The sequence below is a fragment of the Capra hircus genome, chromosome 10, assembly GCF_001704415.2.
Source record: "Capra hircus breed San Clemente chromosome 10, ASM170441v1, whole genome shotgun sequence".
Taxonomy (NCBI): Eukaryota; Metazoa; Chordata; class Mammalia; order Artiodactyla; family Bovidae; genus Capra; species Capra hircus.
This window is the reverse complement of record NC_030817.1, coordinates 65,250,005-65,273,912: the sequence shown is the minus strand read 5'-3', so window position 1 is coordinate 65,273,912 and position 23,908 is coordinate 65,250,005. Positions and strand designations below refer to the sequence as shown.

Sequence of the window (23,908 nt, the reverse complement as noted above, 5' to 3'; positions counted from 1 at the left end):
CAACTGGATCATGTCTCTCATGCTTTAAAGCTTACAAGTTCAACTATATTAACAAAGCACACAGAGCCATCAAGAATTGGCCTGTGTTCGTTTCCTAAGCCTTATCCTGAGACCTACCACATAACAGTGCTCAATAAAGGTTTGCTCAACAAATGGATTCATATTTGAGTCAGGAAAGAATGAGGCCCAAGGGCATGAAGGCAAACCTTGACTTAGTTCAGTTTACAGAACAGGCTACTTTCATGATACCCTAAATCAGTTCTAAACAACATCACTGTCATACTCAAAGGAATTTAAGCTCACTTTTCATGGTGTCATTATTAAAATGAGACAAACTAGTTTAACCCATGACTCATTATTTGGCCCCAAATCATTAGGCTTGGTTTAATTTAGTAGAGTTACACTTTGGTCCTGGCACACTTGGGCCTGAGCAGACAGAATGCATCTTGTTTCACTTACAACAGAAGGTAAGTTTTTGAGCAGTAGCTAATTTTGCTGCTTTCTCTTACACACACAAAAACAGGAAAATGGCCTTGTCTTCATATTTTCTTCCCTCACACACACCACTTCTAAGTGGCATGGGAGTTCAGCCTTCTCTCCCCTACCACTAACCTTTATGTTGAAGGTGACCACAGTGCCATTAGCCAGTCCTGCATAGAGAATTCGCCACCTACTGTGGAGGCAGAGAACCCGGTCTTCCAGCTGTAATTGCTCCACACACTCTCGAGTCTGATAAAAACACACAACACCTGATCAGTAGAGGTTAAAAGCAAATAAGGTATGAAAACAATCCTCTGTGAAACAAGAGTGTGAAATTATTTCTTATGAGGAAGAAAATGTTGCCTCCTCCATTTTGTAGAAAAGTATCTTAGACTGTTTTCTGCTTTGAAATTTGTGGCCAAAGAACCTCAAGCTGTAGGTAACATAGTAAACAAATGTAACTTCTAATAGTGTTACCTATGTTTCTAACTTGGAATGTAGAAATTCTTCAAAAGGCACTATGAACTGGGTTTTAGCCTCTTAAATAAAGTAGCCAAAAAGCTGCACTTGTCTAAAAAGGAAAATAAAGATTATAGTTGTATTATCTGATAATTGCATTAATCAAGTACTATGTGCTTTCCTGCTACTGATTCTCTATTTCAACAGCTCCCAAATGCCTCCTATAAACCAGTATCAGGTTAGCTGGTTTATAATTACCCAAAAGGTTTTCAAAATATATAGAACACCAAGCTTCATCCCTAAACCCTGAGATTCTAACTCAGTAGGCCCTGGAATATGTTTTTTAAAAATTTTCCTTCATAATTCTGATGCATATACAGGTTATACAAACACAGTTTGAGCTGATGTTCCTAAAATGATTTCCATGAATTCCCAGAACTGTGTTTTATCAATAAAATCTAATTACCTAGAATAGGGCCAATTACATAGTAAGTACTCAAGATTGAATGCTGTTGAATGATACTAAGTGACTAAAATAATAAAAAAAGAACTGTTAATGTGGATTTGTCTATTTCTCCCTGTAATCCCATCAATATTTCTTTACATATTTTGATGCTCTGTTATTCTCTGATAAGATAGATCACTATTCTATCTATCTTGAATGTCTTCTATATTGACCCTTTTATCATTAATAAAAAGCTACCCTTGTTTCAGTAGTATTCTGTCTTAAAGTCTATTTGCCTGATAGTAATATAACTACTCTAGCTCTTTTTGTTACTATTTGCAAAAAAAAGTACATTTTTCCCCCCATTCTTTTATTTCAGCCTACCTGTGTCTTTGAATTTAAAAGTGTCTTGTAGACAGCATAGATTTTGATGTTTGTTCTTTATCTAGTCAATCTCCTTTTCAATTTGAGTGTTAATTCACATTTAATATGATTATTAAATATGGTTAGATTCAGACTCCAATTTGCTTTCTATTTGTCTCATTTTTATTTGTTTCCCCATTTCTGCCTTGTTTTGTATTAAACAGTTTTTTTAGTATGCCATTTTAATTCTCCTCTATTAAATTTTTAAGCTATCTTTCTTTGCATTATTCTTTTAGTGATTGCTTTAGGGCAGCCGTTCTCAGAGTGTAACCCCTAGACCAGGAGCATCAGTATCACGTTTAAAAAATAAATTCTTGGGCTCTATCCCAACCCTACTGAATCAGAAACTCTGGGAAAGGGATCTAGTAACATGTGTTTTAACAAGCTCTCTAGGTCCATCTGATGCACACTGAAGTTTTGAATCAGCCTTCTAGAGATTACCTCTTTAAACTGTAACAATCTAGTTCAAGTTAATATTGACTTATCCTCAATAAAATATAGGAACCTTGTACCAGCATAGTTCTAGCCTCTCCCTTTCTTGTGTTCCTGTTATCTCACATATACCATCTATATATATTAAAAACCTAATTATGTGGTATTATAAATTTTGTCTTAAATAATTAAGTCTTTTAAAGTAAAGAATTATGTATTTTTTTTCCTGCTCACTTATTTTTATATTTTAAATATTATGCAATTGTGTATATATATGTATATTTTAATGCAAACAATCTTCTGTCATTTCTTATAATTCATTTAGAAAATTCTTTCTCAGAGGAGAGATCTATTTCTAAGTCTTTAAGTTTAAAAACTTCTTTTAACATTTCTTTTTCTACCTAGTATTAATTTTGGCATATGACATGAAAATAAAAATCAAGAGCAATATTTGTTGGAAAGATCAAAAGAGGTATATTATTAACAGTAGCAAGTGAAAAGATATGCAGAGAGAGACAGAAAACATGGTTTAGACCTAAGCCTCATTTCTACCAAAGGTTATAAGTGTACTGAAACAGATTTAAAACCAAGAAGATGAACAGAATGAAGCATCTGTCTCAGTGTCTCCACTCTACACAGTAAATATAGTCAAAGTGCTTCAGTATCATCACTTTTGATTTCTCTGGACCCACTTACCTTAACATTATAGCAGCGAATGGTATGATCACTGGAACCAGTGTAAAGGGCAGCATTCTTCCCAGAGGTCTGAGTAACCAGGAGGCAGTTCACTTTGGAGGTATGGCCCTCAAAGACACCAATGCACTTTCGACTCTAAAGTCAAGCACAGTTTAGATAATTACTTGTGGATATAGATGGATAAGATAATGTATTTCCTTAAAAAAAAAAAGCTAAAACATACAGTTCATGTTTGTGTCCCCAGAGTCTAGAATAGTACCTAGCATATGGTATCAAAAGGTGTTCAGTAAGTACCTGTTCACTGAATGCCCAGTGAACAGAGGTACCTGCAACTTATATGTTAACTGAGCCATACCAAAAATTGCTTAGGGCAATTTGCTATAAGATAGATCAGAATTTTAATTAATGCTAGGCCAAGTCACTCTAGCATATGGACTAAAGTGCAAGCAAATTCAAACTACAGCTAATTACCCAGATAAGTTGCTGCATTTGATTAGTACGTAGAGAAAGCTTCACAATATTCAAAGACATGCCATCACAGGTCCTAGTGTCCCAGGTGTGGTTTCATAATGAACACCCTGTTATCTCTGTGCACATACTGTTATATATATTTGCAATGCACATACATACCTATACCAGTCTTACAATTTAGAGTTAGAGCCAATTGCCCAAATCTTACATTCATACCTCCTGGTACCATTGCTTTCTTCCTTCCGTCATCTCTGTTGCCCTTCATACATTATTAGGCTAAAGGACCCTATATACCTATTGCCTACAGTAAACACATTTTCTCAGTCCATTGTCTAATCTTTTGACTTTCAAAGACTTCATCAATTTCATATACTTTCACTGTATTTGTTCAGACAACGTAGTGATCCTAAAGTTTCTTGGCTATCATTATTGATAAACAGAATTAGTTTGACATATGTTTTCCTAGTACTCAAGTATGGACATGAGAGGTAGACCATAAAGAAAGATGAGTACTGAAGAACTGATGCTTTTGAACTGTGGTTTTGGAGAACTCTTGAGAGTCCCTTGGACAGCAAGGAGATCCAATCAATCCATCCTAAAGGAAATCAGCCCTGAATATTCATTAGAAGGACTGATGCTGAAGCTGAAACTCCAATTCTTTGGCTGCCTGAAGCAAAGAACTGACTCATTTGAAAAGCCACTGATGCGGGGAAAGATTGAAGGCAGGAGAAGGGGACAACAGAGGATGACATGGTTGGATGGCATCACCAACTCGATGGACATGAGTTTGAGCAAGCTTCAGGAGTTGGTGACGGACAGGGAAGCCTGGCGTGCTGCAGTCCATGGGGTCGCAAAGAACTGGACACAACTGAGCGACTGAACTGAACTGATACCCTGTGTGTGCTCAGCTGTGTCCAGCTCTTTTGCAACCCATGGACGGTAGCCCACCAGGCTCCTCTGTCCAAAGAATTTTCCAGCCAAGAATATTGGAGTGGGTTGTCATTTCCTACTCCAGGAGATCTTCCCGACCCAGGGATCAAATCTATGTCTCTTGTATCTCTTGCATTGGTAGGCGAATTCTTTACCACATGCCACCAGGGAAGCACAAATGACTCAAAACTCAAAAGTCCACTATAAGAAAATTAAGAGTTATGAGCATCAGATTAAGTGTGGGGTAATGAAAGACTGCTGCTCTTATTAATAACTTGCACAATTCATCAACTCTCAGGGAAAATGCCTCCTCTGACAATTTCCCAATGTTCATTCTATCCCTTCTCTATTATGTAGCAACTAGGTGACAGATCTCAGCATCCACTCCAGGGCTGGGACCTGACTGTCTCTAGCCTATTGTTATAATTCCATCTCCTTTTGCCAAGTGACTGTTTAGGGAGGAAAGCATAGGACCCTTTTTTGGCGGTGGGAGGGAAAAGAAACTCTTGTGCCTATTGACATCTGTGAGCAGGAGAACCTGCTTTAGGAAGAGCTGATACCAGAGAAAATAGAAAGGAAAGAAAGAATTTAAGTCTCTGGTGATCCCACTGACTCACTAGATCAACTGTATCTAAAGTTAGTCTAAAGCCTACTCCATCTCTGGAAAGCAAACAGACGTGTGTTTAAAAGAGAGCAAGTTGGGAGTTTCTAAAACCTGTAAAGAAGCAAAAACATTCAAACTGATGTATCAACTTACCACTAGATTATAAGCTCGGACAGTTTTATCTGCTGAACAGGTATACAGTAAATTCCCAAATATCTGAATTGCATTCACTGCAGCTTGGTGCCCCTCAAAGCTCCCTTCTGTGGGCTCATCGTCATCTCCTGGCTCTGAAGATATTTCTAGAAAACAATATGTTTCAGAAATGTGTCGGCTTGTATCTCAAAAAATACTAAGAAATTTAAAACATTATGAAAAAGTGGTCCCTGGATTCTTCTAAAAACCTGGTTCGCCTAGCAAAACACCACATTTTCATCAGTGACCTTCATTATGAAGATTTCATATTAAGAAAAGGTAGGGAAGGCCTTTCTCTTAGGGAAAAAATACTTACATAGTGAGTCTTTGAATGATACCCTTTAAGGCACTGAATATCTTTCCACATCCAGTCTCCTCTGCTGCCAGTTATTTTATTAAGGCATTATTTTTAAAGTAATTCCTTCTCAAAACAAAGCCCCCCACCCCCGACGCCAACAAAACCTTAATACAGTTGTCCCCTGGTAACCAAGGAGGATTGGTTTCAGGATTCCTCCACCCAACATGTACCAAAATCCACAGATGCTCAAGTCCCATATATAAAATGGAATAGTATTTACATATAACCTATACACATCCTCCCGTTTACAGCAGACTCTTGAACAACATGCTTTGAATTGTGCAGGTCCACTTACACACAATTTTTTTTTTCAATAAATGCCCATTACACGATCTGTGATTAGTTGAATCCATAGATGCAGAACTGAAGACACAGAGGCCAACTATTCTAATTAGCTGAACACACGACAGATCCAGATTAGAGATGTGAGTAAGAAACTGAAATGCCAGGATTTGAGGATTCAGGGATACCAGTAACTGCTGGTCAAAACATTCCATCCTCTTGGTAATACGCCCAGTCCCCATTCCCTATTCTATAAGCATATTTAAGTAGATTTAAAGCCTGGCTTTAATACTTACAAAGCTTTTTTCCTGTGATCAATTTATCAATTCACTCATTTTTAAAAAAATATGTAAGATTTATTTATTTACTTATGTATTCCAGAGTGTATGGACTCTATAGTGATTAATAGCTGTGGCTCATGGGCTTAGTTGCCCCAAGATGTGTGGGATCCAAGTCCCCAGACCAGAGATCCAACCCATATCCCCTGTATTGGAAGGCCGACTCTCAACCACTGGCCCACCAGGGAAGTCCCTCCTGTAATTCATTTAAATAAAACTGAACAACCAAATACCTGAAGAGTTCTTTGATCCTTTTATGGAGGAGATCACAGTCTGAGTTTCTGCCACACTACAAAATAATAGCAAAAGTCTTCTTAGCATCTGTGTGAACAGGACAGGTAGGAAAACTTGTATTTTTCTGACTCAAAAAATTATTCTAAACAATGGAAAAAATAGCAATGATACAAGATCAGTTTCTGCATGTGAAATTTTTATATGAAAGGAAAAAACAGTAAATATTTACAACACAAGTGAGAAAGCAGAAACTCTCCATTGCTAAGGAGATATCCATATCATCCCTACTGATTTTCTATAAATGTGACTCTAAAAAATTCTGATTTAAAACAAAAAGTTCCATTTTCTAATGAAAGAATAGTGAAAGCTGCTCTGATTGGACTAACACAGTATCCTTACCTTACAGGGATGCCATCTTTATTGCGAGTGCCAATCTCACTGGTAGAGCTAACTTCATCACAACCAGAGCGAGAAGTTTCTAATGAATTTTGCTCTGTGGAGTTCCAAATATCCTTTTTAGATGGGCTATCTGGTTTCTCTTCTCCAGATTCAGAAGAATCAATGGCTACCACTTCTAACTGAGGATTAGGAAGTTCTAGGACTTCAATAGACGAGTCACTATCTGCTTCATCTCTGACACTTTCTTGTTCTGGGCCAGTTCTGCTATCTTCCCAGGTGGAGGTTGTCACTTTCCCCCCCTTAGCAGACTTTCCAGTTTTTACTTTCCTTACAGGTTTAGAAGTAAATACGTCCTGTTCAGTGTCACTGTTCTCAGGAACATGAGCAGCCCGGAGAGTTTTCTTCTTCCTAAGTTTCTTCTTTTTCTTGTTCCCCCTAGCTTCAGCTGATGTCAGAGTGGACTCTGCCTGTTGTTCTGGCTGGTCAGCTGGAGAGTGGGGCTCTTTTTCTAAAGGGGTTTCTGAAGCAAAGGATAATCTTGGAAAAGAACTGGTACAGGCTTCAGACCCACTGTTGCCCTTGTTTGGCTCTTCACTTTCTTTATCTATGCTAGGAAGACCAGCTGATTGGGAAGAGGGACTGTTCCCTCTGTTTCTGGTAATTCCTTGCTCCACAGAAAACTTCAGTTCTTGGCTAGGCTCATGGAATCTCTCTGTTAGCTCTGATAAGGACAATGCTGCAGTGGTAACTGGATAAACTGGACAATTGTCACTGATCTCTCCTGAATTGAGAAGGAAAAAAAAAAATTATTCCATTGTCTTTGTGCCTGCTATGTGTAGTCATAAACTACAATTATCACTGATTGAATTTCTATCAAATATGACACTTTGATGATATATTAACAACTTTAACAGTCATGGTTTAGTTATCTCACTTCTCAGCTTCCCATAACCTACATGTATTTCTAGCACAGTATGTATACATTTTGCCTTGCATTAATCTCAAATAATGTACATGTCTTATATCCTAGAAAAGCTCCTTTTATGGGCAGAGATTGTTTCTACTGATCTTTTCTCTTTCTTGTTTGAAACAATGAATGCGAATTACTTTTGCAGTCAGAAAAGGAAATCTAATAAAAGCTATTTTTGAAAAAAGTGTCACCACATTAAAAAACATACTAAATATTATCCATATAAAAGAAACAAAATTCAATATGAAAGATAACATATATTTGATGTACATATCAATGGTTAGTGATGCAACAGACAGCAAAATTTAGAATGATTCTTCCCAACTTTTTGTTAAAAAAAAAAAAAAAACAAGAATACCACACAATATCAATTTGTTTCTTAATTTTCAATATAGCACCACTGTAGTTATACAAACTTCAGATAAGATTTTAAACAACTTAGAAGTTATTCTCAAACGGTGACCGGATAAGCATTATTTTATAAAGACAGTAAAATCCCTGGCTATTTGTCAAAACCCCCAAGTTCCTGTTAGATGATCCCAAACACCAGAGCCCCCTGCCTTTCATCATGGCCACCAGTTCCTCAGGTCTGTATTAACCTTAGTGTTTACTTGAAATGATAAAAACAGTTAAGTAGTGAGAAATCCAGAGGAGGAATATTATCTAGAAAACTGACTGAACAACTTCAATGCCATTTATCTCATGAAAAATAGACAATTCTGTGCCAATCCTAATAAATGGAACCGGTTACATGCTAATCCAAAGTCAATTTAGCAATCCTGTATTAGAGAAAGTTAGGAAGAGTTACCAATATTTAAATAATGCTCCTAAATAAGAAGACTTAAAGAAAAACTATAGTAACTTTAAAAAGATATATTTATTTATTTATTCATTTATTCGGCTGTGTGGGGTCTTAGTTGCGGCACACAGGATCTTCTATCTTCATTGCAGCATGCAAGATTCTTTTAGTTGCGGATGCAGAATCTTTACTTGTAGCATGTGAGATCTAGTTCCTGAGGCCCCCTGTATGGGAGTGTGAAGTCTTAGCCACTGGATCACCAGGGAAGTCCTGTGATAACTTTAGATTTAATGGACAAGAATGACATCACATCACTAATATAAAATTGCCCTAGACCCACTATAGGGTTGCCCTTAACACAGAGAAAAGTTTACATACTATTAGCTTGCAGTAATTCCTTGGACACACTGCAAGCAGAGCCTTGTGATATGGCATTCACAGTCTCTTCTTGTTCAGGAGACATGGGTTCTTGTTTAATATGAACTGATGAGTCGGGAGCAGGAACACTGCCATGAGCTTGGAAAGAAGATGTGATTGCTTGGAGAGGGGTTCCAGTGGATGATGGAGACACGTGGGAAGATAGAGGTTCCAGGAAATTCGGGAAAAAAGCACTAGGCAGAAGTGTGCCATCAGTAGATGTTTGAGATCTAACATTCTTCTGTTCTCGCGTAAGGCTAGAGGGAACCTGGTCTGGATGTTCAGAAGGTTCATATGTTTCTAGAATGGGAAACGTACACACATACAAATGCAAAAATGTTATCTGAAAAGACACTCATTACTGAGCCAACTTGTATTTTTAAAGATTACAAGAGAATTTTTAAAGATGCTCATAATTCTTTAAAATAGATTATTATGTAAGCTATATGTACAACCAATGAGGATACAGACAAGCAGGCATTAATATTCTAATTTTTCAGATTTTAACTGACTTCTCCAAAGTGATATTGATACTAATAGAAGAGCCAAATTGGTACCCTAGTCTTGGGATGCCTAACCCAAGACTCTTTCTATAACATTATTTCTATTGCTAAGCATTTTGGGGACATACAGTCTCACAGGCCTTTCTACAGAAGCATGAAATCAAGGAGACATGAGAATAATCATATTAACTTTTTCATAACTACTTTAATTCCCCTCTAGAGAAAATAAAAAAGTAACAAGTTACAGACAGTCTAGTCCATCAAATTCTCTGAGTACCTTGTAATCCCTGTAGAATCTGTATTCTATGGGTCCTCAGGGCACTCATTTCCATAGTTATCTAAAAATAAAGTATTTTGTTAAGCATTTTAAAATTCAATTTTAAGATGATCCTTTTTCATTAACCATTCCATTTGCTGTTACCTGCTGCTTCAGCATAAGTAGCCTTTGAACTTCAACATAAGCTGTCTGAAGTGCTGCACGAGCTTGCAGAAGATTGTTATCCATGCACTGCAATGATTTGCTTAGTTCTTCTTCTCGTAAAGAAATACTCAGCAGCTGGTCAACCTGAGAACGTTCTGTCAAAAGAAACCATAAGGCTTAGTTTAATATTGGAGACTCCTCTTTAATAATCCAGAGAACTGCATCAATTATCTAGGATAGGCCTTTATTTTCTCCCCACTAGGTCACTGGAAGGAGACTCATCAAATTTTTTACAAATCACATAGTCAAGTCATGCTATCAGAGCTAGAGACCAAGCATCATGGTTTCAAGTGTACCACCACATGGTACCATCTTACCAAATCACCATCTTCCACAGTGATGCTTCCAAGCAAAACCTCTGGGGAAATCAACTCCTGTAGGTTTCACTTTCCATCTTCCTTTATCTACTACCCTCTTCAATCAAGGCTTTGGCTTAGATTGGGCCCCAAACCTAAACTGTTTGCACTCTCTTCTGGATTCCTATTTTTCTAGTCTGTTAGTTAATTTAAAATAGTTCTCTTTAATATAAAATTAAAACCTTGACATATTAAGGTTCTTTAATATAAGATAACTTTAATATAAAGTTTTAAAATACAAATATTTATATTTAATATAAAATAATATATATTTTCCTGAAGAAAATATAGGTTTGAAATAAAATGTCCTACTACGTGTATTTGTTTGTCATCTTTGTATCTGTCTCTTTCCCATGCAATATGCCAAGACCGCTCCCCTAAATTCCAGACCCACATATCTAACTACCAACCGGATACTTCTACTAAGGTGTCTCTAAAGTCCTTTAACTCAAGGGATCCAAAAGGGAACTCCTATCTTCTTCTACCCTCAACCTGTAACTCTCATAAAGTTTTCTATCTCTATAAATAAAGCCATCAACTGCTCCAGCTAGAAACTGGTATCATCTTTGACTCCTACCTTATCACATCCAGCCACCCAAAGTTCATCCAGTCACTTCCTGCACTAGATCTTATACTGAAATGGTTTGAGAATCAGTGAAAGGCAAGAGTCATAGAAGCCTATCAGTCAGGGAGCCCCACAAATAACTTCTCTCCTTAATTCACATGAGAAAAGCAACCACGATTCCTTAGAAAGTGAGTGAAATGGCTATAAATGACCAAGAGGGATAAAAACTTCTACTAAATGTCTTGTTTCTCTTCACTCCACTGAAAAGGCCCAGTGAGACTTTCTGGTTTTATACTGAACTCAGTTTGTCCATGATATATATTAATTTCAGCTTTCTGGTTTAGGTGATATCACATATTTCTTCTATAGCTCCAATTGGATATAGTAGAAAATCGAACTTTTTCTATGCCCTTAAGCAAGGCAACAAAAATATCATAAATTAATAAATGGGTGTTCTCTGTTTGATAAGCTACACTTGTATATCAAGTTGTAAAAGGCTGAAGTGATACAAGAACAGTTTCTTTTTGCCAGAATATTCTATACTATACCTTTCTTTCCTTTAATTTTCCTTCTTTTATTTTTTCTCTCAAGACTTGGCAGTTCAGGAGAAGATCCATCCTAAGGAGATAAAAAAAAAAAAGAAGAGGAACAATATTAAATATGCAATGGCCATTATCCAGGAGGGGGAAAAAGAATCAATTCTAAGTCAGTCATACATTATTATTCATGATTGCTACCATCAGGATAGTTAGGAGTTTCATATATATGATATGAACTCAAATATTAGTTGACTGAATGTATCTGACCAAAAAAAAAAGAAATACAATCAAGGTTAAGTACCTACCTAGCATCCTAAAGGTAGTAAAGCCCAAGGGCTTGGGCAAAGCACTTCACCTTGGTAAAAGCTAGTAAAACATCCGATTTCATAGTTTCTACTTAAGAATTCAGCAAGAAAATCTTTACAACAAAAAGTTAAACAGTCTGTGAGATAAGACCCAAGACATCAGCTATGCCATAAGACAATCTCTCATCCAATACTATCTGCTACAACATCTAGTTCAACAGGGCAAAGATGGAATTTAAACCCAGGTCTACAACCCGAGCCTTTAACTAGTTTGTTATATTCTCTCAATATTAAAGGAAACAGTCCATTTTCTGAGTGTCAGATTCCAGTCTATACTACTATCAGCAACTCTTTCTTTTCAGAAAGGGTTCCTGAAAGGGTTAAGCAATATTAGCCATCAGAGGTGCCAAAAGAGAAGTGTCAGTGAAGTAATGGATTCTAAAAAGACCAGGCTAGGCAACTTAAGTATGAAAGACAAAATAACAGAGACTAAGACTATGCTCATATAGATGCACTCTCATAGTATTAAAACTACCTTATTAAGCCTAATAGTTCTGGGTCCAACAAACATACATGCCCTACAAATACAACACTAGAGTACCTTTCTTCAATAGCAGTACAGAATGCATCATGAAAACAGATAAAGTTACAGCTGAAGATGTGGCTCATTCCTTGGTCAGGTGATTCAAAGAATCATTGGCTTAGAGACTAGTTTTAGAGATGACTTCATATTTTCCCAGTACTGTACATTCATATTCAATTACATCTAACTTAGTAGAGCTACTCAGTGAGAGAAACCAGTAGGACAAAAATACAAAGAGCCTCAGAAATCTTCTATTCCAGAGTAGGGCAAAACACATGCCCAAGTACCCAAGAAAAACATTACGTTTTTCTTATCATAGCCAAGTCACTACATGAAATGTTCTACAAAACATACAGGAGTCATACTCACTCCAGTGGCTCTTCGTTTCTTTCTAACATTCTGGCCATCATTCTGTTCAGCACCAGAGGTACAGCTGCTGTCTGTGGCTGCATCTGCCAAACTGGAGTTTGCAAGGGCTGAGGATGCATTTGATGATAAAGAGTTTCCTTCTCCATTACTTTCCTGGGCATTATGATTCTCTGATAGTGTAGAACTCTCCTGGCTGTGCAGCTCTTTTGTCAAATCCATCAAAGGTATTGTAAGGTCAGGAGATAATTGCGTGCTATGTCGCCTTCGAGTAGCAACATTTTCAGTTCTTTCATCTGTTCTTAGGGAGGCAGCCAGAGGTGTCACTTCCTGCTTAAGGCTCATGGTTGGTTTTTGACTCTGTGAAGATCTGAATGAATTACTAGGTGAAAAAATCTGCTGGGGCTCATTTTCTTTGCCTGTGCCTTCCTCACTGAAGAAGCTATACACAGACGGAGCCCTGTCTATGATCACACTGCTCTCTGAAAGGCTTCGCTTCCTTGCCAACCCAGGGGATGAAGAAATGGAAACACCTTCCCACTGGAATCCTTCTAGATCAGACAGATCAGGCTCACCATCCAGATCCAAGACCTCTTGCTCATTTTGAACCAGAGGCACCATTTCTATGCCAAACCTCAAGAAAGAAAGGAAAAGAAAAAAAAAATTCATAAATCAGACACAGCTGGGAGAGCGGGCACCACTTAATGTGCCAAACTCTACTAGGCACAGAGATTGCAAATGTAAATACACGGCTTCTGCCCTCAAGGAGCTTATAGTCTAGTAATTCTAAACATAAAGTACGTTAACTCTATTTTAAGTATTGTAATGTAACAAGTAGTAAATTAGATATTTGTACATAGCTATATACAAAGGGAAGGAATAAAAACTGAAGGTTTTATTTAATATGGAGCTCTAAGTCAACAGTATGTAATTTTTAATAGCAAACAAACAAAAAGTGTTCATCAAGCATTTACAAGCAACAGATACCATGCTAAGAACTTCATAATTTCAAAGATACTCACAAGTTATGGGAAAAGAAGGGACAATAAATATGTTATTTCAGCAAGGATGGAAATTTAAGCCTGGAGGGCTATATAATTAAAACACAGCAGGATGATTTGCAAGTAGCAAACCTATGTTGAACACTGCTTTCCCACTCAGAAAAGTTTAGTGCCTTAACGTAAGGTGAACAGCCAAACTATTATTACACAAGTACTCAGGAGAATGTATTTTGTGATCACAAATACAATGTCCACAGCAGATACAGAAAGATAACCATCTATACGTTCTAAGGAAAAGGTAATGAGAAGTTATATCTAAAAGTTGCATCACTCATTGAGATCTACAGTTAAATACAGGGCTACAGATAGACATCTTTGTAATGCTGTCACTTTATGGCTTCTATCACCAAAGTGATGGATTTCTAATGGTATTTTCCCCACTTCATTTCTCAGAAGTAGGTGTGTTTCTTTGTAACCTGAATTCCCTGCTAGGAAACACTTTATTCCACTTGTTATAGAGTAGCAGTCACTCTTGGATATTTAAACCAGACATCTACAACAGATATTTTTTTTGCAAACATTTAATTAAACTCAACAAGTAGAATTTGACTACAGCCAAAGGGTAAATTTAAAAGAAAAAAAAAAAGAAATGGATACTGAAAAGAGGCACACACCTGGGTAAGCCTTTGCCTAGCTCTTGCTTTTTCTTGGTTACTTGCTGAATGACCTGTTCCCAGTTGACATTTCTTCGAGATGCATTTAGAATCTGTCGAAGGGTTGGCTTGAGTCCAGATTCCTTCTCTGTCTCACTCTTTCGATGACCACTGATATTGCGGATGCGGCGAGCACTATTGAGGTTTGGCTCAGGAAGGTGTGCTCCAGTTTTGCTCTTCAAGCTAATGTGCCGGGTTAGATCTCTCTGGAGTGAGGCAGGAAAGCCAAGCTTGCTTAGTTCAGGCAGGAGGGGGCCTGAGGGTTGACCTATATCACTTTTTTGAAGCTCGGCATCCAAGCTAGTACTCTCAAAGCCTTCAGTTTCATAAGATTCATGAGATTTAACAGGGTCATCAACCTGTGCATCTTCTAGAGAGGTTTTCAAACCTAGCAGTAAACCAGACTGTGGGCTGGCTACAGATGTCATTTGTAACTCAGTTTCTTTTTGGTGAACTGCTGAGTTACACGGGGAAGTGGACAGTTTTCTAGATGTTTCCAGGTTTTGGTCATCCCCCCTTTTCTCATCAGCAGCAGGAGTACTGCAGGATAAAACTTCTGTAGTTGTAGAACCCAGGGTTTCAATTTTTGTCCCATGCTTTTCTGTGTCATATATCTCTCCATCACTTTCATCTTCTAATGCCTGTACTTGAAATTCAATCTTCAAAGATCCTTTTTCAGACTCTTCTACATTTCTACTTGCTTTTGCATAATTCCTGGTCCTTTTAGAAGCGCTAAGTGGATTTTGCAATGTCTCATGACACTGCAGCACATCTTTGGCTTTCTGTAATGTATCACTTAAATTTTCATCAGAATCCCTTTGAGTTCCAAGTGAACTTTTATTATTTCCTTTTAAAACATGAGGACCTGAACTTCGCATTTTGGATATGCAAGAACTCTGATTATCTTCCACAGTGTGTTTAGCCAAAGGATTTGAGTGTTCCCCAGAGAAAAAAGAATTAATTTTGGTGTTTTTTGAGGGATTCTTTGAATCTTGCTTTTGAGGAACTGATTTACTGTCTGGAGTTGGAAGGAGTGGGGATTTTAATGATGCCCTCTTATTTAAATTAGGCTCTTGTTCAGGTTTTTCCGTAATGGGGCATTCTCTCACCACCTCATAGGAAGCAGTGCAGTCAGATGAGGTTTTGTGTTTAAGAGAGCCAATATGTTTTTCTTTTCCCGTTTTTGGTTTTTGAGAATTATTTGTTTTATCATTTTGGGGCTCTTTTATTCCCATGGTTATCAAGCTATAATCAAAGAGAGGCTTATCTACCATTTCTGACTTGTTACCAGTGACTTCTTTCATTCCTGATTGTAAATCCAGAGTCTTCTGTGAAGGGTAAGGAGTCCAGCGACGGAGCTTTTCCCTTGCTACACTGCCACTCTTCCCACCAATTTTGGAAGTGAAGGTGTCAGTTTGTTTAGTGGTTTGGCTTTCTAGCTGCTCAAAATTGAAGTCAAGCAAGCCTTCTGAATGAAACTTACCACTTGCAAATCCTTCAGAAGGACTTCTGTATGTGGCAACTGCACCAACTTTGTCATTCTCTTGCCACTGCCACTTATACCTGTCTTGATTGTATTTGTTTGAGTTAGATTTCGTATTCCATAGCATATTCATGTCTTCCATTTGACAGTTAGAATTTCTGTTTCTGCCCGGTTGAAATTTGTCTCCGGGGCCACTGTAATTCCAACTGTTGGTACCACATGCACTGGATTTCCAATTTCCGTTACTGCTGTTCGTATGCCAACTGGAAAAGCCACCTGTTCCTTCAGAATGCCAACTGGAATTCCTTCCTGTACCATTATGATTCCAATCTACTGTCCCACTATTTGAATGCCAACCACCTCCAGAATTACTATGGTTGTGAAACCAAGGTGAGGAACCTCCTGCACCACCCTTATGCCACCCAGAACATCCTCTTGATCCACCATTATTTCTTGAAGAATGTGTGAAGCTGTTTTTCCTACTGTTACTATAGCTATCTTTCTCCCACTTCCTGTCCCACTGAGGAGGTCCACGATGATGCCAGGCTGGCTGGCTGTAGCTCTCTCTGTCTTGGTAAGGGATTCGGTCTTCTCGTCTCCATTGGGGTCGCCTGTCATCAGAGTTTATTTCTTGGCTGCTATTGGAAGGTTTATCTTGTCTACAAGAAAAACAGTCTTTTATTAGTGATTTAAAGGAGTTCTCAGAAGTCCTTTAAAGGCATAACCCACCAAACATGCCCTCTGCCTTCTTCCTCTGTCACTTAGAATATGTAACTTAAGAGTATGTAATAGTCTTATTTTTATTTCAAATAGTGATTGTTTTCATATCTTTACATGATATAAACATATATTTCACAATTTATTGATTTAAAATTAATATATTTATCAACCCCAAAATATTAAAAACTTGACACATTTATACTATCTTTCCTCTTCTGCTCCTCTTTTTCTTAGCATATTTGAGGACTGTGTTCCTATCATCCAATTATTTTTATATTACACAACTTTTAGAAAAGAGGAGCAAGTATACTTTGTAGCTATGGTTAATTATCATAGTTAACACAATTTAAATCCAGCTGATCTTAATACCATGATTTCTTCAATAGTTGGTTCTTTCTGAAAACCCAGTTTCTTAACCTATTTTAAATGGTAAGATTTTACTCTGCATAATAGCTTTCATTAATAAACACTTTATCAAGTATACATTCAATGACTATTAGTAGTGAAAGAACACTTTTATGCATAGTTCCTGTTTCTGAAGGGCTTATAACCTAGCTAAGGAAATAAGTAAGGTCACAAACAGGAATAAAATAGTACATAACAAGCAAGTAGCATCCATGATAAATGCCATTAGGAGTTTCATGAGCCAGAGGTTTTTAAAAGAAGCTACAGCTGTTTCAACTATTCATGCAAGAAGCCCACAGAAATGTGAATAAATTTAAGCAAACATAATGGGAATCTGCATAAAACCATTTTCCTTCAAAAAGTACCTATGTTTTCCCTAACTCACATGTGCTTCACATGTGGTAAGGTGCTCAAAAAACTGAATAATATTAACTAAAACTACTGAATAACTACTAATCATAAGGCATTTATTGCTAAACACTACAAAGATTACCTCATTTAATTTTCACAACTCTGCAGCAAGCATTATTATTTCTACTTTTTAGATATGGAAACTGAGGATTGAGAGGTTAAATAACTTGCCTAGAGTAAGATACCTAGTTAGTGTTATGGCAGAAATTTAAACTTTGGCAGTCTAACTCTAGAGCCCACATTCAAACTGAAGTATAGTTGATTTATAATGTTATTTTCTACTATAAAGCAAAATGACTCAGTTATATATGTATACATACATATATATATTCTTTTTCATATTTTTTTCCATTATGGTTTAACACAGGAGACTGCATAGTTTCCTATGCTTTAGAGTAGGACCTTGATTTTTATCTATGTAATAGTTTGTATCTGCTAATCCCAAACTCCCAATCCATCTCTCCCTATCCCCCTCCCCACTGGCAATCACAAGTCTGTTTTGAGCCTGTACTCTTGACCACTAGACCTTGATAGAATGAGAATCTCAAAAACTGAAGTTTGATAGAATGAAAATCTCCAAGTTTCTGCAAGTGGGTTCCAACCTCTGAATCTGAACCTGACATAAATTTTAAACTCAGTACTGACTTTAATAGCTTTTAATGTCTCTAAGATTTTGGATACAAATTGGAATTTTTCTGTTTTTCACTTTTAGGATAAAAGCTAATTCACCTTAAAGTTCAAACATCCACTTACATTATGGATTACAACTACTGCTAAACAGGAGATCCTAAGTCCCCAAGTGTTCCTATAGACACTTGGAAGATTTTTATACCACCATTAACCAATTTGCTTTTTTACTTTCTAAGCTGAATGCAACTTCTGACATTCAAGGAGATCACTGCCTAATTCTACTAATGTCATCCAGAAATGAGAATTTGGCAATAAGTCAGTCACAAAGTAAAATTCCTAGATTATCATGAATTGGCTAGGTCAGGGGGACAATAGCATGTAGCTAAACCCACAGCTCAAAAAGAATAATCTAAATTAAAAACCTCATGAAGGAAAAAAGAAAAAACCTCATGAAGACGTAAGTAGATGACTTTATAAATCAAAGAGGCTTATTAAAATAATCAAAGACTAGTAACTGCAATATGAATGTCTAATTTACTGAGAAGCTTTTACTCTCTGACTTAATGTTAAATCATTTACACAGATAAGCTAATAATGGCACAAGAATGTTAGAACAAAAATAGAAGTTAGTCTTCTAGAGGCTCCAACATCCTAAAACAAGAGTAAACTGCAGCTATATAAAAGTAGTGAGAATGTCATTTGAAGGCTAAACAACTAAACAACTTAAGAATCATGCTGCTATGGACATTTTAAAACTAAGAAAGTCCCTTTCAAAGACCTGTTCAAAAAGGTTTTAGCATATAGAATAGCAACTACTACTTTTTAATATTCAAACTGCATTCTAACTGAAAATGAAATACAGATCAGGTATAACTAGTATTCAAAAAGGATCTTTAAAATTTTTAGAATCTGAAATGCTTTTTATCATGTTCTAGAACTTAAATCACCTCACTTCATAACTGGTTCTATATCTTTTACTCATATCTGAAATTTTCTGCTTCATTAAACTTTTCAGATCATGAATCAGTAAGGTTAAAAATACAAAAGGCTAATACCTAAATTATAGCTGTAGGTATGAAACTATCTAGTACAAGCTATAAAACTTATATTGTTGAAATGATTCTGACACTGTCCAATATACAGCATAAATTTATTCAAGAAATACTTACTGAAGAAATTAATAATAAAAGGATAAATCAAACTTAGTAGAAGCACCATGTTAATTCACATGGTGCTTCACAAAACAATTCACAAAACAATTTTTTCCTAAGGAATGAAATAAGAAATGCTATATAATATATTCAAATGAAACTTATTTATTAATATCTTTCCACTAGAAAATTCATGAACATGAATTTATTGGTACCCCCTCTCCAAACTGGAACTAATACAAACAATTCTAAACATAGGTATCAGCATGGTAAAAATTCCAGATATGTAACAGCTATGGCTAGTTTTTAGATAGGGTCAATACTGAGCTTTTTTTTTTTTTTTTAAGGAGTTAATACAGTAGTTCAAGCAAGCATTCCATTGCCTTTTAAGATTAAGATGGCAACTTCAAGGTAAACTTTAAGGTAAAATCTGTGGCACAACACTGCAAATCAATTAAAAATTAAATTAAATTTTAAAAAAGATAAATCTGAATGCTCCAGGCTGAAAAGAATGGAAATGGAAAATGTATTCTCTCCTACACTGTTTCACATAGGCTTTTAAAAATATCAAATTATTACTCACCGACTTTGTTCTTTCCTTTGTTTTATTAATTGAATGAGTTCCTTGTCAAAATAATCTTCCTCTTCTTCTTCCTTTCCATCATCTTCTCTTTCCTGGGCATCAACATTATCTTTGTGCAACTGGCCAGAAATGTGCTTTGCATATGCAGAAAGACCCACTTCTGTAACCCCGCACACTCGGCACTCATGACTACTGTCCCTAGGGAAAGAGGGAGATGAGGGACATTCAATGCTCCCCACCGGCATGGCACACTCACCAGATCTGTTATAGTTTCCTCTGAAAGACACTGCACACTTTGGCACAGTGAAAAATTAGTACTAATCAATCTCAATGCTCCTTTCATCACTTTTAATAAGTTTGTTCATAAGTTACTTTTGAAATGAATTAAAGATTCTTTTCCAGCAATCAAGAGGCAATACACTTCAGAATAATATAGTTTAGGAGAAATCTTCTTGAATTGCTGTACTTAAAACCTTGCCAGAGGAAACGTGGTGAAAGGGGAGGCAGGGAAGGGGGCTCAGAGCAAACAGAAGTTGCTCTGGAGCACACCCATGATGCCAACTGCACTCAGAAATCCTAGTGACAGCGCTCACATTTAATCTCTGGCTCAAAACCTTTCTCCCAGTGAAAAGTAAGGGGTGGGGAAAAGAGCAGGAGGCAGAGCCAATCACAGCCTAGTAACTAAATCGGAACAGCTGGAGCTCTGCCTGGAATGTGAAGATTCCGGACTCCAGGACAAATGATAGTAGTCTCAGCAAACTTTTTTTGGTCTCAATGATACATGTGATCTACATTCTGCTTCAGAAGGGTTTATTTTAAAGGGAATGGAAAGCATTTCAGTTGTAGGAAGTTAACAGCTGTGCTAGGCAAATGGTTTTTCTCAGGTTTCAGAAAAGAACACCATTTAGAGAGACGTAAAATCAGGTTCTCAGTTAAGAAAGATAATTGAGCAGGGTTTTTCTTCTTTTACTTTACATACTTTATAATGTATCTCATATGTGGCCAGTTTAAGAAGCCAAAGTCTTGAATCAATGACCAGAGCTGTAGTAGATGAATAATTTAACTGCATTTTTAGCTTCCTGAGTCCCTCAATCAGCTCAGCTATCCATGCAGTCACTATGATAAACATCAGAACACCATGGGTACATGTGTAATGAATAGACAGTAATGTCTACTCAATAATCCAAATTGGCTTATCTCTGTATCATTTGTCTTGGGTTAATACTAGTGATATTTTTGCACTTCCTATGCCATTCTATAAAAATACACAAACACATACACAAAAAGACGTGTTGTCTTTAATAAGATAGACATAGACACACACATGACTCTGCTTCATCTTTCCCCTCATATCCATCCATACATGGGCAGAATTCATTTCAGCTAACCAGAAGAGACCCTCAAAATAAAGCCCCTCATTTACTAGACGATGGTTTCTGTTACTGATCATCTGAATATTCATTTAAAAAAAAAGAAAAAACAACTTATCGAGCAACTACTAAATTCCAGGCAACAAACTAAGTATATAGTTAATGGTGACAAATTATAAACAAACAATGCCAAATAAGTTAAAACAAACAAACAAAAAAACCCACTGTTTTTTCACTCTGTACCTATCATGAAAAACACCTCAGAAAAATGGAGAAAATTCGTAAGCTTCCGTTTTATTTTTTTGACTTTGTAACTTAAATGCTCTGGATGTAAAATAGTCTAGAATGCTAACATTCATTTTAATGAGTTCTGACCAGATTCCTCAAGTTACCCTGAATATCTATATACTAATTCCTTCTAATTCTTCAGGAACTTAAACATACTATTTTCAGAGAGTTTTCCACTGTACTTACTACAATTATATACTTTAAAAAAAGAAAAATAATCCTCAACTTTCTTCAGTTTACCACACTCATCTCTCAAGCAACTAAAATTATGGTAGTTCATGAATGTTAACTTGTAACAGAAAGCAAGCCTTTTCTCACAGCAACAAAGAATGAACTTTAAAATGAATATATAAATAGAAATCTATCCCCAAAGGGCAGTATCAGAATAAACAGAAGACTGTAACAAATTTAGAATACATAATTTCCCCTATAATAACAACTCAGATCAACTCAATTTTCTGGTTAGAAAATCTTTTGGGCTTTAATCTCTTTACAACTGGAATAGGTTTTTAGTCCACTTTTCCACCTAAAAATTTACACAATGCTAAACTGTATATTGCAGTACCAGGGACTTCATTCTAAAAGGTATTCTTAAACAAAACCCCTGATTTTCCCCCCTTACTTCTAAAATGCAGAGTTTTAAAAGAAAGAAAATGCAGAGGGTCTTTTTTTTTGGCGGGGGGCGGGGGGGGGGGGGCCGGCGGCCAACGTGGGGAGCTGTGCCTTATAGCTTGCAAGATCTTAGCTCCCTGACCAGGGATGGAACCTGTGCTCCCTAGAGTGGAAGCCCTGGGTCCTAACCACTGCACTGCCAAAGAATTCCCTCAGAGAATTTTTCATATGTCCAAACCATCAAAATCCTTCTTCAAAAGAGATAATTGGAAGACCACACTGACTTTTTAACATATTAAGGAATGCAGACAGTAATTAACTCTTAAAAATAAATATCCATAACCACAGACCTAATTTGCAATTTCCAAAGCACAATTATATGTTAGATATGCATCAAATACTTAAACACAGATATTTAAAACATTTTTGCTTTCATTGCCGGAAAGTGTATTAACCATAATTCTGAAGCTACTTGATAGAAAAATACCTCAAGATCCTACCCAGATGGGTACAGCAGTAAGAGCAAGATAAAGTTAACACTAAAAATGGTTTATCAGAACACAGAAATCTCTAACATTTTTCTTACAAATGAAATCAAGTTTCTGGGGATTTTTTCCTTTTTTAAGATAAACTTTACAAGAAACTTCATGAAGAGAAAAGAAAGAATTTACATTTATACAGGGAAAGACTAGGACAGATTGACCACATCTTGTGAAAATTCCAATGTGTCTATATCTGAGGTTAAGCATATTAATTACAATATGTATTCATGCTTCCAAATAGGGTGTTTGGGAAACCACATGTTCTTTAAAGTTAATAGCAAATTAAATAACATTTTAACAATGCTATTTTCCAATTCTTTATCAATAAACAGTTAAAATACTACTTCATATAATATATAAAGTAATCGTTGGGGAAAAAGAACTGCTGTACTTCCTGACTGCTGCTACTGCTAAGTTGCTTCAATCGTGTCCGACTCTGTGTGACCCCATAGACGGAAGCCCACCAGGCTCCCCCGTCCCTGGGATTCTCCAGGCAAGGTCACTGGAGTGGGTTGCCACTTCCTTCTCCAATGTATCAAAGTAAAAAGTGAAAGTGAAGTCACCCAGTCATGTCCGACTCTTAGCGACCCCATGGACTGCAGCCTACCAGGCTCCTGTCCATGGGATTTTCCAGGCAAGAGTACTAGAGTGGGGTGCCATTGCTTTCTCCGTACTTCCTGACTAATAAAGGCAATAATTTTCCTCAGAGTGTTTAACAGAGGGCCCAAATTAGCTACATCCTGTTACCACACAATTTCCTCTCATATGTGAAAGGTAAAGCCTTCAGATATTCTATCCATAAGCTCCTCTTTATTAAGCTTGCTCTATCTATACCACAACAGCTGGTTGATAAATTAAGGTTTGTGCCATTTTAATAGTATCTATCTGTAGAAACTACTTACAGGCCATATATCTGAACAAGTACATTAGGAAAAAACAGGGAAATGTTCCAGATGTCTCCAATTATGAACCAAATAAGGTACTCACTTCTCAGCAAGCCAGCATTCAAAATGCAAATAATATGCTCTTTACATCTCTGTGTGTGGCTCTCTACATTTTTGTGTACGGCTCAGCTGGTAAAGAATCCGCCTGCAATCCAGGAGACCTAGGTTTGATCCCTGGTTTGGGAAGATCCCCTGGAGAAGAGAAAGACTACCCACTCCAGTATTCTGGCCTGGAGAATTCTGTGGACTGTATAGTCCATGGGGTCACAAAGAGTCAGACACGATTGAGCAACTTTTACTTTACATTCTTAGCCAGATCACAACCAAAAATTAAGTGATACTTAACATCAGAAAGCCAATTTTTAAACATGAAATCCAGAGGAAATAATCACAAACTGAGGACAAAAGAAAAAAGATGACTGATTACT

General features: G+C 36.8%; 1 protein-coding gene across 2 annotated transcripts in view; it reads right to left on the bottom strand.

Moving 5' to 3' along the window:
* The window catches only part of ZNF106 (zinc finger protein 106), a 58,660-nt gene that overhangs the window by 10,867 nt on the left and 23,885 nt on the right, over positions 1-23,908 (bottom strand). The window contains exons 4-15 of one of the 2 annotated variants that reach the window (XM_018054397.1): positions 19,725-19,922; positions 14,303-16,483; positions 12,631-13,261; positions 11,383-11,452; positions 9,854-10,008; positions 9,710-9,770; positions 8,891-9,229; positions 6,744-7,524; positions 6,344-6,399; positions 5,094-5,239; positions 2,936-3,070; positions 613-729 (exon numbers count right to left, since the gene is read on the bottom strand). In XM_018054397.1, coding sequence (XP_017909886.1) covers positions 613-729; positions 2,936-3,070; positions 5,094-5,239; positions 6,344-6,399; positions 6,744-7,524; positions 8,891-9,229; positions 9,710-9,770; positions 9,854-10,008; positions 11,383-11,452; positions 12,631-13,261; positions 14,303-16,483; positions 19,725-19,922 — 4,870 coding nt within the window. The remainder of the gene's footprint in view (positions 1-612; positions 730-2,935; positions 3,071-5,093; positions 5,240-6,343; positions 6,400-6,743; positions 7,525-8,890; positions 9,230-9,709; positions 9,771-9,853; positions 10,009-11,382; positions 11,453-12,630; positions 13,262-14,302; positions 16,484-19,724; positions 19,923-23,908) is intronic. The other variant, XM_018054398.1, reaches the window with a different exon arrangement.